Source organism: Solea senegalensis, linkage group LG6 (assembly GCF_019176455.1).
Source record: "Solea senegalensis isolate Sse05_10M linkage group LG6, IFAPA_SoseM_1, whole genome shotgun sequence".
NCBI classification, from domain to species: domain Eukaryota; kingdom Metazoa; phylum Chordata; class Actinopteri; order Pleuronectiformes; family Soleidae; genus Solea; species Solea senegalensis.
In genome coordinates this window covers 18,729,314-18,744,507 of record NC_058026.1, presented here as the reverse complement: position 1 = coordinate 18,744,507, position 15,194 = coordinate 18,729,314, and the positions used below count along the sequence as shown (strand labels likewise).

Here is a 15,194-nt window from a genome sequence, read left to right as displayed (position 1 = left end):
ACTATTCCAGAGTAGCAGAAATCCAAGAATGGAGGTGAGCCCGCACACACCAAGTGTGCGTGTGTTGGGGGTGGGGCACCTGACGCCTTAAATGGAGAGTAAAGGGGAAGAACCCATTGTGTGTGGCTGCAGGCACATTAATAAGTGTCTCTCTAACATGTACTAAAGTTCCTTATGGAGTTGTTAGTGGAGCCATTACAGCCAGAAGAGAGCATTCCAGATTGGTTGCTGGTTTCACGAGCCTTGATGGTGTCTGGAAAGCTGGTAGTGCAGGTACCAGGGACTATTGTGGGATATTCTGATGTCTGGTTGAATCCTCACAGGGTAATGGCTCCATGTCCCTTCAGGGAACTGAGGCCAAAGGGGGGAGGGGCTCACTAGATCAGAACAACAAGCAGCTGAACATAAGTATTGCTCATTGTTTACAAAGGATGACGGTGACGTAGATTGCACTAATTTGATTCAGCATGAGAATCCTGTAATAGACGACAGTCCTAATGTACACGTCTGCCATATCAATATATTCTCTCTTCATGGTATGAAACAGTAAGAGCACATATAAAACAACCGTTGAACAGACAAATAATAAGGGATGCATCTCCCATTGTATTAGTCCAGAGGAAGGATGGGGGAAATCCGATTATCACGCTTGAATGCTAAAACTAGAAAAGGTGCATTCCATTTGCCCATGATTAAAGAGTCACTAGATTGACTTGTTAAGTGGGCCTCTACCTTGGATTTAGCAAGCAGCTATAGCCAAGTGGAAGTTGCTGAAAAAGACAAAGTAAAGACAGACACTAAACACCAGGTAATAGCCAGTGTGAGCCATTTAATTGCACCCTGAAGACTGAAGAGGACCAGACTCTGGCCAGAGAGAGGACTGGGTTCAAGAGCATCAGGAGTCAATTGAAGAGGGGTACAGCCATGTATGACAGTGACTGGCTGCAGGGAGGGATCACAAAGACCAGAAGCAGGAGGATCAGGTGAGAGATCCATCCTTAAGACAGAGAGATATGTAAACATCTGAAAACATTGTGTTTTTTTCCTTGGTCTAGTCCGCACAAGGTGAGCCATGGTTGGACCAGTTTTCTTTTCTTTATATTTTGTTGGTTTGAGAGTTTGCTCTGTTTCTCAAATAACTCTGATACTCACTGATTGTTTTAGCATGCCTGCAGGTTTATCTATATACATCCTACCACATGGGCCTTTGAAACATTTATTTAGGGGTCGACTGATAAAGGTTCTTATGTTCTTCTTATGTCCAATGCTGATATTTTGAAATCATTGCAGCTGATAGCTGATACACAATGTGGACTATTTACTGAATAAAGTAAATTCAAATATATATATGTATATATGTATATATATACATATATATGTATATATACCTATATCACCAGCTCTGTTGGTATATATATACCTATATCACCAGCTCTGTTGGTGATAGGATTTACCTAATAAATCCTAACACAGTAACGTTAATTAAGGTTCCACTCCAGTATTAACAGAGCTGTGTTATTGTTCAAGTGTAAGGGTAGATCACGCTTTTTTTTTTAACAACACAAAACTGCATACATATTTTCTGGATGTGTTCCAGTAAAGTGAAATAGAAATAATTATCCTCTATTGTCATTATAGCATTGCTAAAACAACAAATCTAATGGTAGCCTAAGACTTCTGCACAGTACTGTGTATATGTATATATATACATATATGTATATATATATATACATATATATACATATATGTGTGTGTATGTATGTATACATCACACCAGCTTGTGTCTGATGTTAGGAGCGCTCACATGTACAATAGGGAGATGATCCTTGCATGATCAGAAAATTTTGCAAGTTAAAGTGAATAGCACATACATAACACACACATATAAAGTATGTGTGTGTTATGTATGTGTGGTTCTAGATTTTACAGCATATTTTGTTCTTATTCATGGAGAGACTGTCTCTCTCTCACACACACTCACACATATTTAGTTAAAGCTGGACAATATATTGATATTGTAACTATATTCTAACTGTTGCATTTATAATCATCATGTTTATTATTTTGAATAAATTAGTGAAATGCATTCAACATTATAAATTAAATATTATATATTGATTAAAAAATACAAGGATTCGACAGAATCACATTTTAAAAAGTCACTCAATAACACTTTAATTTAACACTTTTAATTTATAGTCAATTTCATAGTTTCTAACACACATAAATATCCTTCATTTAACATTAACAAGCCAAAGGAATAAATGAGGTATGATTATCTGATTATAAACAGATTATAAACAGTAGATATTTTATTTTAACACTTAAAAAGAAAACTTTTCATGAGTCAAGAAACACCACCTGTATGCAGCTTTATTTCCACATGTATCCAGATATTATTTATAAGCCATATCACCCAGCCTTATATCCAGTATTACTATAACACAATGTATAGGACCAATTAATTACTTTCTATACATGTCCCTGTATTATTATTATTATCATTATCACTATTATTGTTATTATTATTGTTAATAATATAATAATAATAATAATAACACAACTTTATATGTGTAACACTTATTAAAGACGTTTGAAAGTGAGAGAAGTAAGTAAGCATGCAAGTACACATGCATGCATAATGTACAAATATTATATAGTGATATAAGTTAGGGGGCATAATACATTTACAATATCAGTTTTTGATAGTGAAGTACTGAAATTATATACAATGTTAATATAAAGAAATGATTCCTGTCAATATTCTTGCAAAACTATCCACATAATGTTCTAATGAAATGAATAAGGCTGAAAAAAAACAAACAAATTATTATTGTTTTGATTATTTTGAATAATACGCTTCCGTACAGATGTGAAATGTGCATTGAAATATTTATTTTATTAGTGCTGCTCTCTCCCGGACCCTCTGCTAAAGTGTATCCACTGGCTGGAGACGTGGCAGAGCCTCCGGTCATATGATTTTAGTTCATACACGAACCCCACCCCGTTACTGCCTTCCCTGAACAGATTTATTTTAGTGTTGCCTTTCCGTTATTTCAGTCTGAACTCTCACTCAAACGTCTGCCAGTGAGTGAAAAGTGCTGCAAAATGCCCTCTGCATAGCTCAGCACAAATACTGGGCCTGGATTTAGTGGCGGTGACCACCCAAAAACAGTGCCATTTTTAGACGTTCACTGCTGACGTTTACAGAGCCTCCAAATAGCTTCCGTTTTACACTGGTAGTGATTGGACTGTTCTCTACTTACACACTGAGCTAATAGAGTCGCCGATCGAGTCCGACATTCTACACTTCAATGGAGGATCAGCCCAAAGATCGGGCACAAGACAAGCAGTATCACCACCACGGAGAAGACAGAAGCTCTAATCAACGTACAACTTGTCTGAAAAATGATCAGAGCCACTTCCAGCGCCAGCATCAGGAAACGCAGACGAAGAAAACAGGTTAGGCCATTCGGAAAAGTTAGCTAACGGTTATTAGCCTTAGTCAGCTAATGTCAATGAGCCGACTAGCATGTGCTAACTTCGGGGAGCACCATGATCGAGGGCTCAGTTTGTTCACTACAAAATCTGGTTTACAGGAGAAATTATGAAACGTTACAGCTGGTGACTGACTGACATGTGTAACAGACAGTTGGTCACTGTTGTGAATAACCCACCAACATGCTGGCTACTTGGTTAGCTGACGCTGTGTGATAGTTGTCGCTGGTAGTGGTTTGACATATCGGGGATTGACCTTGTGAGTCGGTTTCACCACCCGTTTATCTTTTGCAAACGAAAGAAGAAAAAGAAACCCCGTCAGCGTCACAGTGTGATTTAAGTATTTAGCATGTTATAAATCCACAGCATGTTGTCTCCAGCAGCTGTCCAAGAGTTATTCATTTCAACATGCCTGTGTCCAGTTTAGGAAAACGAGCCGGCTCCACTGGAATGTTCTGAGCTTCTATTTCCTGTCGGCCATGTTAGAAAATCACAGCTAGTCAATGCTCTTATCACCCGGTTAGTATTTTTTTATTATTATTATTGTTATTTTTTTTACAAAACCACGATGCATTGCAAGACCGACAAGTGGCGGTCGTATTTTTTACGTACTTTGTTTGCCGGTGGCGGACTGTTAGCTTCCTGTCACCTAGCTTGCTGCCAGGGCGTGTAAATGCTAAAGTAGATGACACTAGCTAACGCTTAGCCGTCTCACAGGCCTGTTGCATGTTGACCAGTCAGCGTGTATCCACGCATTCTGGCACAACTTCATAGTCTGGTGCAGCAGAACATACATTACAGCCGTGTGCATTTGTTAATGCTCTCTGTTAGGATAACAGGTTTGCTTGCCTTATAGCGACACGTTGCCTCTGTTTTAATCAGGTTTAGTGAGCCTTGTGTGTGCTGTGGCGCACAGATACGAGGGGCTGCAACACTGAATGGGAAATTCCAAGTTGAGACAGCAGTTCCCATGTAGTTCTTTACACTGCATAGACCTATTAATGGTTCACTGTCAGAAAAGGTATTTATAAATGCTACTGTGAGCCACCCTTTTCACCTGGCAACAACTGCTCTGTGATGTCAGGTCAGATATTCTGAAGATAGCGAACTGACTAACAGGCCGGAGTACATTTGACTGACACACTCCCATAACTTGTAAAACACAGTGTAAACACTTGGCTTATCGTGGCACAAGTATGGGTACATTTACTGCAAAGTGTCAGTTCTAGTGGAACAACATAATTGTATTATATTGTCTGCCATTTATAGTCTTTTAAAAAAAAACACACAAAAAAACTAAATTAGCTCACTAACTACACAAACTTACACTGAATACACTACCCTTTTCATGGCAGCCATTTTGACAAGTCACAGAAGGAAAATCACAGGTGTAAATAATGACAATAATGGTGGACGAGTACTGTTTTGCTTCGTTTTTCTCAATCTGCATGCTGGCTAATTTTCATACAGTCCCAGCTTATGTAAAGTGAACAGTCATGTCCATATGAAAAAGGCCTATCCTATAATTTTCATAAAACCACATTGAAAAAAAAGTGAATAGTGAGTGAATTAAGAATGGATTAAGAATGAAACAAATTAAGTCAAATTAATTAATTCACTCCACCTAGGAAATTAGGAAATATCTGAAACTTGGTGGATTGAAAAATGCACATTATTGTTGCTAAATGTATATGAGATGAGGATATATTTGTACTTATTTTTAGCTAAATTTTCAAACGATTTCAAAATATAAAATATTATAATTGTTTTTTGATTTTGAGATGCATAAATTATATTGTAGTACCATGAATATTGATGGTGTGAATGACCCAAAAATCATGTAAAATCCTTCCATTAACTTTTATTATCTGTCAACTGTATTGGTTAAATGTATTTTCATTTCTGTAGAATTTTCTTTTTTGGAGGGGCAGGTTTTGTAGTGATTGATGGGATAATATATTATTTCAGTGTAAACTGATTTTATTTCCCATTTCAGGCAATAGAAAAGTGAACAGCAGTGACGAGGAAGGGGAGAAGTATCCAGATCTGTCTGATTCTGTTGGTATGTCACATCCTCCCAACAGCAATGGTAACCAACACACCACTAGTATAAATGTGAGGCAGAAGTCGACACAAAGGCTGTACACAACTGTTCCGAAAGTGAGCAGCAAAGGATTGGACCATAAGAAGGATATGGACCTTAAGAATGACAAGGAAAAGACATTTGATTTGAATCATCATGAGTGCCAAACTTTGGATAAGAAAAACTCTGTGTTGCTTCAAAATGGTGTTGTAAACTGTGGCTTAATTACAAATGGCTATTCCAACAAGGACAATGATGGAAGCGGTTCTGAATGTGGATACACTACTCCGAAGAAACGGAAGGCCAAATGTAACAATGCCAAGAACACTGATAATGTCATAAAAGACATGGAGAAAGACATGCAGCAGGGAAATACTACAGATGAGTCTGGAGCTTTTAATGTTGAGACAACTGAGAAGGGAGTGACTTCCAGACTTGATGGCTTCAGAGCCACCCATAAAGTAGAAGCTCAGTCAGCAGCTCGAAGGCCTGCTGTGTCAGAGGCTTCAGTGGGTGAATCGCAGAGGAAAGGCTCTGATGGCAAAACCGTTGGCAACTTTGGTAAAAAGAATGAGGAAAGGCACAAAGCCAAGCTTTCCTCACCCTCAAAAGAGGACTCCTGGACTTTATTCAAACCCCCTCCAGTATTTCCTGTGGACAATAGCAGTGCAAAAATTGTTCCCAAGATCAGTTATGCAAGTAAAGTAAAAGAGAACCTCAACAAAGTAGCTCACGGCGGAGGAGAGACACTGCCTCCTCCTGTTAGACTGTCACAGGTCCCTATGTCTGCTATGAAAACTATAACCTCATCTAGCTTTACTAATGGTCCTGTTTCTGGAAATGGAAACAGCTGCCCGTCAGTGGGTACCTTCTTTGCTCCTGCTGCTAGTAGTATTCCACCAGGCCCATCTATCCCAAGTGGCGAGAATGTAGCATCTCTTTTGGAAAGTAACTGTAGCTCAACAACCAGTCCTGTAGATGGAGAAACCTATGAGCTTAGGAAGTGTACTCTTTTAATTTACCCCTTAAATATGCAACCCATGCTCCCTAGTGCTCGTCACCTTGACCCTCCAGCTGCTCAGACAAATCAGAAAGCCTTGGGAGACATCTTCCAGAATCAATGGGGGCTATCTTTCATTAATGAGCCCAGTTTAGGGCCAGAGGGGGGAGGAGGAGGAGGGCCGGTGCCCGTGGAGGATGACAAGACTGTGGTCATACCTCAAAGCGAGTGTCAGGCTGCCTCGGCCAAGTCTGCCCACCCCTGCTTTGATATTATCCCATCATTTTTGGAGCCTGGTACTTTGGCTCAAGACCCAGAGAGAAGGACTTGTGCCCCTTTCAATGTGTCTAATGCTTGTTTTCCTGCTTGTGTGATGAGTGGGGAGGAGAACAAGCTGCAGCTCTGTGGCCAGGAAAAGACAAATGCTGTGGCCAAGAGTGCAGGTTCAGCTGCACCAGTCCCCAGTAAAGACAGCAGTGCTAAACCTGCACAGGGTCAGCAAACTACTTTGCTGTTTGGCCCACCGAAAGAACAGACCCACTCTAAAGCCATTGGCAGAAGGTCAAGCTGGGGGTCCTTTGATGTTAAAGCTGCTGTCACTTATCACACTAAAGGTAACTTGAACCATCTACTTTTTTTGTCATATTAATTTAACTAACCAAAAGTGAAAGTGCAAGTGTTTTGAAGTGTGGTTGAATGAGGTACCCAATTAAGGTTGAATATGTGTTTTATAGTGGAAAACCAACCTGAGGCGAGCTGGGAGCATAGGTGGAAAAGGGATGTGGATACTTGCCAGGGCAAGTGGGACACAAGGAAAAACAGATTTTAGCCAACTAACATAAGGCTCACCTGATATCTTATGTTCCACACTTTATATCACCATTAGACAGGCTTTCCAGCTGAAAAGTGAATTTTTAAACTTCACTTTCTCCCTTGTCAAAGTCCATACAGAAAATTAAGAGTGACTAGCTTTTTTCAGCTCTGCTGCCTTGTTTGAGAGGTTTGTGTCACTAAAGTACATCCAAACAAAGTATTTCAAGTTACAAAATAACACAGTTGAAAGTACTGATGGATGTATTAGTGTTTCAACAACTGTATGCTGTGATGTAAATAGCTTATTTTCTCTATGGACTTTGGGTTTAAAGCAACAAATGATTTAGTGTCAATGGTATTTGATGGTGAAATTAGGCAGCAAATATATTACAAAGACAGTTTATTTAATAATTAAAAGAAGGTCTGAGTTTCCAGCTTCTTAAATGTGAACTTTCTCTGGGGTCTTTCCTCCATATAAAAAAATAAATCATTAAAACGGAATCATTTCTAGGTTTGAGAAACACTGATCAACATGCTCTGATATTTTGTGGACCAAACAAGTACTGGAGAAATTAATCACCAGTTGATCGATTATGAAAGTGATCCCTAGTTGCGGCCCTAATAATAACAAATAATACAGATAAATTGCTTAACTTCAGTAATCGGTTATTCAATATTAAATTTTGTCTTTCTTATCTGTTTTTTTATGCCTGCACTGCAGTACAATTATATACAGTAATTTCCATCAAAATAACACGTAAACTGAATATTAAATTCATGAATCAGGTCATCAAAAAACTAAAACTAAATCCTGGGTGATCAGGGTACAGAGGACAAAAATACATAATTTGGTGGACTGCTTATTAAATAATCAGCCAATTTTGATTATTAAAAATTGGCAATATTAGCTTCAGTGAGTGCTTCACAATAACAGTCGCCTTCTGTGACTGACTGTTAAATGAAAAGTGGAAAATGTAGTTGATTTTGATGAGACACAACTAAAGTCAATAATGCTGGTGGTGGGAATCTCTTTTTGGCTCACAATTCAAAATGATTAATGCATTACAACAATATTTCCCACTGTGTTTTATGCTTCCAAGAGAAACATTGAGAACTAAGAAAAAATGGGCTGAGATAAGCTTACCTGCTACGATAGAGCCTCACTTTGGGAGTAAAAAAGAAATGGAGAGGCTGTGCAGCAATCACTTGTTACTCTGCATGTCCTTCAGGTGATTTTGATGAATAATCATTCAGAGTTTTAAGTACCACTCTTCTAATTCTGTGTTTTTCTGTAAGTCCTCTAATTAACTCGTATTTAACTCTGAGCCTATTCCGTTGTACGTTTTCTGTTGTACAATTATTGATTTATCTACATCTTGTTCAAGAGAAAAAACTAAGCATTTAATCTAATTTATTCTCAGAAAGCAGTAAGTGCAGAGGCTGAAATAATATCTGTTTTTTTCCTTCAACAGAAATGGAATCCATTTTCAACTTGCAAAAACAAGGTAAATCAAAGCTTTTTTCAAAGTTGTTCTGCTTTTAATGTGTTTTTGTGTTAACAGAATTTGTTCTAGAAATATAAATTCTAAGAAGTTAAGGAAAGTCCTGAAACCTATTAAACAGGTTATTATAGCATCTGTCTTATACTAGTCTTATTCACATTACAGATTAAGTAACAATACTCCAATGACAGTGGCATTATGTTTTATCATTGTGTGTGGTAACACTTAAAACGTTAAAGTTCATGTCCAAGCTTTGATGTCCTTCTAGCTCATAAATGCTAAAAAAGGTGCTCAGTTAACCTGACATCTTGCTATCTTCTCTTATAGTTCAGGTTTTATAAAGTGTGGTTATAAAACATACTGACACATAGCCGGCACCGAATGCACTCTGCACACCCGCTTTGCTAGAAACCAGCCTGAGACACAGATACTTGCTGTCACTGACAATATTCAGTACTGTGCAGAAGTTCTGGACACTGTTGTGTTCACCTAGTCACAAAAATTAGTTAAGGTGAATCTGCTTAAGTTTTTTATCGTATTGATGTTCTATCCACACATAAATGGCATTTTGGCAGGCCGGAAACAAAATCTTGTGGATTGTTTGGTCTCTTTGCTTTATGATAACTGCTTTATACGTTTAAATGCATTCTCCATTTTTGGTGTAGCACATTACAGCACCACATACAGACCTGGCATATGTCCTACAGTGTTAAGAGTCATTCTGGGCATTTTGTGTGCTGTTTACGGAAAACGTTTTAGAAATGACAAAAAAAGATTGTGGTTTTTTTTCCATTCAGTTGAATAACCATATGTTTTGCCTCCTGTCTTCCTCTGCTGTAGATCCAAAAAGAGTAGTGGTTTATAATGAAACCAAGGACTGACCCTGATCAGTGAGGTAGATGCTTTCCAGTACTGACCTTCTCCTCTGGGTGCTGCAGTTATCTAGCCTGGAAATCACAAATCCTCTTGGATGGATAAAGTGACAACTGTGAAAACACTTGATAGTTGAACATGACAGATTTTTGGAATCTCGGGTCGAATGACACTCTGTATTCGGGGCATCAGACACACACACACACACACACACACGCACACGCACACACACTGTGGAGTAACGTTAAAGGAGTTGATCGGTGCCTCTCCAACATGATGAATGGACACTTGCAACTTAAAGCGGTTTGTCTCACGGCTCTTAAAGGACGACGTTCAGGAGTTCAACAAAGAAAGGCGTCTAGGACTGCGCCTCCCTAAGCCTTTATCCTGTTGAACTGCGGCAGCCGTTGCCTCAGTCATTTTCTTTCTTAACACATTCAAATAAGTTAATTGTAGATATATTAGACGTTATTCATACACATCTTTGCGCAGGCTTCAATTCATTGCGAACAAAAGGAGAATACACTTTGCAGAGAATACCTTGAAGTTGTGGAGTAAGGAATGTTTGGCGTCCTGTTAAAATCTTAAGTTCAGTGAAAGCTCGTAGACGAGGCCCCATCCGAGAAGGTGGAACCTTGACTCAAATCAGTGCTTTTTTCTTTTCATACCGTTTGGTGTTAGAATAAAACCAGTGTTCTCTGCACTGCAGTGTGACCCCTGAGCACTGGCTGCACAAGTGCCCAACTTGAAGGCAAAGTCTTGCCCCTTCATTCATTTTTTCTTTTTTTTGATTACAGGATTTGCAAAAGATTTTAAAGGAAAAGAAAATCAGGTCTCCGTTAAAGGTGAAGCATTTTTAATAGTTGAGCTTCTCATACATTTCATCTTGTGTGATTGTTAGGCCTGGGTCATAGTCCACGTGTCAGCAGAGGTCCATGTGACGTAAATGTCGTCGTCCGGGTGTGTTGGTGGTGTGTATGCGGACCTCCATGTTCTGTGAACACATGGATTGTCTGGCTGACCGCTTATGCTCCCTGTGGCACTACACTTTCCAGTCCACTTGGTGGTGCGCTCTTGTTTTGGCCAAAAGAGAAAAAGAAGAAGACATTAACCGTGGACACTTGGTTTAAATTTTGCAAGGAGGTCCACGCACACTCAAAGAAGACGACGATGTGTGGAATGCTAGACTGACAAGGACTCTCATTTTACTATGAATGGATCGCGGTAATGTATGCGCAAGCAGAAATGCATAGCAGCTCTCTGTGCACACGGAACGTGTTAAGTATGACCCAGGCTTTACCAGTTCGGTGCAGGCTGTTGTTAATTTTAGATTCATATCCCTGCTGGCATATGGTTTGAGTTACTAAAGTGTGAAAAAAAAGACTAAAGCGTGAAACAAACTGTTAAGTGAGAGACATTTCTTCCAACAGGGTCTTCTGTGTTTTGTGCTGTTTGTTCAGGGGCAAGACTCAGGATATCCATTCAGATAATGTTGCCTGCGTTTCTGTCTAGTTGAACACTTGTCAAAAGAACATATTGTTGCATTTAATGACTTTAGGTTTTTTTTTTTCCTGACTCATGATTTTGTGTCTCTACTTTTCAGTCTTACAGAGCGTATGTTTCTTGCATGTTTACTGGTGGAAATGAATGAGTCAGAGGTCACTGCCCATGGCCAGAATAAGACTAGAATAACAAGAATTGCAATACTAATCTAGGTTCCCCCAACTAGCCACTTTGTCAAACAGTGTTGAAATGTGAAAATAAGGTGTGCATTTATGTTTTACTGTAGATGACCTTTGCAAACCAATGTGCAATAACCCCATGTGATCCATTTGATTTGTGAAATGGGTTACATGGAGCTACGAAATCATCACCCTAAGATTCTGCTGTGACCCACAGTACATTTGATAGTTCAAAATGTTAAAGGTGCATTTTCAGTGTTCTTGTTTATTGCGAAAGAGCTCATGTTGAAGGTATAATTAAGCGTATATTTGCTGACTGCTAAAGGGCCAGCTCACCTGTGACGTCACTTTCATTACCGTCTCCAAATCAGGATTGTTTATTCACAACAGAGGAACTAACCCTATCCCTGGTTTCTTTGCTCAGATGATTTCATTAGTTTAAAGCTTCAGTAAGCAGGATTACTGGGAAAATGGCACAGAAAGATGCACACCATCTTTGAACCTCTGGTATTGATATGCTTTTTATTCATAGACTGTAGATAAAAAGTGGAGGCAGTCTGAAATTCAAGATTTGTGACTTGACTAGGTTAGTGAACATACTGCCGTAAGGCAGCAGCTAGCGAGATGCATTCAAAGACCATGTAAAACACTTCTGCATCTACAGTGTGCTAGACTTAGAGGAGCAGCCTCAAGATGCATTCAAAAAATCTTGTAAATGTCATTACCTCTACAACCACTAACTAAACGCTTGCTGCTGTCACCACCTTGTGATAATAAATGCACCAATAAAATAGGCAGTCTTTGGAGTAGAACGATTTGTTTTTATAAATACATTCACACATAAAACATTGTGTTTTGTGTCTTCTAATATTTTACCAATTGTCATAGTTGCTGATATAATGTAATCCAGTGAAAAATTGAATATAAATGCTCATCCCAGGCCCCTCCCAGCCAACATGTACATGTGGGCCCCATAAGGGTTTGCACTGTCCTGTGTTTCCCGTAATGCTATAGACTTTTTTGTCAGGCTGTAGAGGCTATTATGGAATTATTGATCAGAAAAGCCAAAAAAAAGTCCTGCCTACTGTAGCTTTAATGTATGAATTTTTAGCACTTTATGTAAGCAAATTGCTTTTATCTTTTAATTGCTAGAAAGATCTTTATGTACTGACCAGAAATACTCCTTGAAAGAATGGCTCTGGGCTGTTACTTTTCAGAAAAAAAGTTGATGAATACAGAATTATTAAATGTAACTCAGGTAGTGTTGATAAAGCCATGACTATGTTAAATATTGGTTGTTGTTTTTTTTTTTTTTTTTGCCAAATGGCCCCCCAGTCATGTTGATGTTCTCATAAATGGAAATGTTAAAATGTAACTCCTGCTATACAGAGTCTTGCATATGATGTTATGACTTCACACCAAATAATGACTCTTGTGGCATGCGAGGTGCTGTCATTGATCATTTTGGGCTTGAAAAATGTTCACTTCCCCTTTAAAACAAGACAAAAAAGCACATTGCTCCATGTTTTCAATGTATACTAGACTATAATCCTAAATTTGTCTGATGCTTAATTTTCATCTCCATGTGTTTGTAGTGATGCACCTCTTTATTACTGCTGAACACTAGGGCTGCAACTATTAATCCATTATTTATCGATCACTAAATTAATCGACAACTATTTTGATAATCTTTTTTTTTTTTATAATAATTGAAATAAATCTGCAGATTTTCCAGTTTCTTAAACGTGAATGTTTTTGCTCCAAGAAAAACAAAACACATTAATTTTGGTTTGTGGACAAAAGACGTTTGAGAATAGTATTGGAAACACTGATTACCATTTTTCAACATTTTCTGCCATATTATGGACCAAACGATTAATTGAAAAATCAATCGACAGATACATTAATTGTGAAAATAATCGTAGGTTGCAGCCCTACCGAACAGACATTAGTGGGGGTTTTAAGAAGTATCAACAATTTGGGAATAAGCTTTGGCAGTGGCAGTGCTGCATGTAGGAGAGGAAAAAAAAGTAACTGCCATCGTCTTTTTGACATTTACATTTTGACATTTACCTTCCATGTCTGAGGGCAGTCTGCTCTCTGGTATTTAAAATGCTTTGTTTGGGCTCCCACTGTGTAGTGTTGTATGATGGATGAGTGGATCAGATGTTGCCCTCTGAATATGACCTGCTTTATTTAGGAGCATTTAGGCATTTTTTTCTGTGGAAATTCACATTTATTATGGCATCTTCATCCTCATAATTTATCCCAATTGTCCATAGAGTGGGCCACACTGCAATGTTATGGCTAGCACTGTTGCCTTGCAGCAAAATAACCTGCATTCGCGACCCAGTCTGAGTTTGCATGGATTTGCATGTACTCCCTGTGTGTGTGTGTGTGTGTGTGTGTGTGTGTGTGGGTGGGTTTTCTCCGGTCTCCTTCCACAGTCCAGAGGTGAATTGGATACTCTAAATTGACCGTATGTGAGTGAGTAGTTGTTCGTCTCTGTGTTTGAACTGGTGACCTGTCCAGGGTGTGACCCTGCCTTTCACAATATGTCAGCAGGGATTGGCTCCTGCTCCCTTTATGACCATCATGAGGAGGATAAAGTGGTGGACAATGAATGAATGTCCATAAATCTATAGTCAAATTTGTTGTAACCAGGTTTCCATAAGGGCAAACAGTTCATGGATGAAAGCAGTGTCAGTGAACAGTGAGGCATCTTTAGGCTTTTAAAACAGAGTGATCAATAATCAGTGAGTAGTATGTGTTGTGGCTATAGTCTTATGATTAATACTTTTTATTTTTATATATATATATATGTATATATATATATATATATATATATATATATATATATATATATATATATATAGTTTTTGAGAGGATTGTCCTGGTACAGAGAAATCAGAGAATCTATCTTTCCATCCAAGGCTCCTCCCCTTTGTCAAGCACTTATATGCAGCAGAATGGCTAAGTTGAATATGCATTTAAATAAAGATAGATTAGCATTGTAGCCTGCAAAACCAAAAACAGGTTGTTGGAGCAGAGTAGATGTTATAATCAGTGAGTGAGTGAGTGAGGGTGAATAAGTGAGTGAGTGACTCCTCCAGGAAGTGCAATCACCTTAAAGATGCTGAAGCAGCCTCCTGGTCCTGAGTCAGGCCTCGTATTTGTGTGTGTGTGTGCGTGTAGCGAGTTCTTCCTATTATATGCAAGTTCCTCATATATTTTTGACCTAACACTCTCTCCTCCCGTTGTTTCATGTTCAGGTGCCTGTGTGATTTTTGATGCAATGTTGATTGTTTAAAAATCTACTTCCATCATATATATCTGTGCCATTTTCTTGTTTTGTCTTTTTTTGCAATCAAAATATTTTGCAATGGTGTTTGAGTTTTCTCGCCGCTAATTTCTTTCTTCTGAGTGACGTGGACACAGCTGAAAAGCAATGAGCAGTTAGTGTGTTTTTGTAGGTTTTTGAAAAATAATATTTCGGCTTATTGTCCAGAACTGTGTGACCTTAAAGCCAAACTGGGTATGAATCGGGCAGGTGGCGGCCGCTCGCTCGTTTCTACTCACACTAGTCAATCAAGTTATTGTCTGAAGTAGCACATGATTCATTTGAACTGATTTAACAATTTCATGTTTTAATATTAACATTTGTTAGGTTTTTATTTTCTATTTTTTGTTAGTTTTTTTTTTTTTTTTTTTAATTTTAGCGTAATTTATACATAGTTGCAAAA

At 38.5% G+C, this 15,194-nt stretch overlaps 1 protein-coding gene across 2 annotated transcripts; it reads left to right on the top strand.

Annotated features, from left to right (window-relative positions):
• Positions 1 to 3,056: 3,056 nt before the first annotated feature.
• Positions 3,057 to 12,740, top strand: nufip2 (nuclear FMR1 interacting protein 2). Of its 2 annotated transcripts, none has more exons than XM_044028792.1 (4): positions 3,057 to 3,462; positions 5,495 to 7,195; positions 8,867 to 8,899; positions 9,737 to 12,740. In XM_044028792.1, exons 1-4 carry the CDS (start codon positions 3,315 to 3,317, stop codon positions 9,775 to 9,777), a joined length of 1,923 nt encoding a protein of 640 aa, XP_043884727.1. In that variant the 5' UTR covers positions 3,057 to 3,314; the 3' UTR covers positions 9,778 to 12,740. The 2 variants fall into 2 exon arrangements, with proteins under 2 accessions (XP_043884727.1, XP_043884728.1); XM_044028793.1 differs by lacking the exon at positions 3,057 to 3,462 and adding an exon at positions 3,792 to 4,017.
• Positions 12,741 to 15,194: the final 2,454 nt, after the last annotated feature.

Excerpts from the sequence above, each read along its gene's own strand:
- nufip2 (XM_044028792.1), top strand. The coding sequence starts at position 3,315 with ATGGAGGATCAGCCCAAAGATCGGGCACAAGACAAGCAGTATCACCAC. Across the intron at positions 3,463-5,494 it reads AACGCAGACGAAGAAAACAG|GCAATAGAAAAGTGAACAGC; the intron begins GTTAGGCCATTC and ends TTCCCATTTCAG. Across the intron at positions 7,196-8,866 it reads TGTCACTTATCACACTAAAG|AAATGGAATCCATTTTCAAC; the intron begins GTAACTTGAACC and ends TTCCTTCAACAG.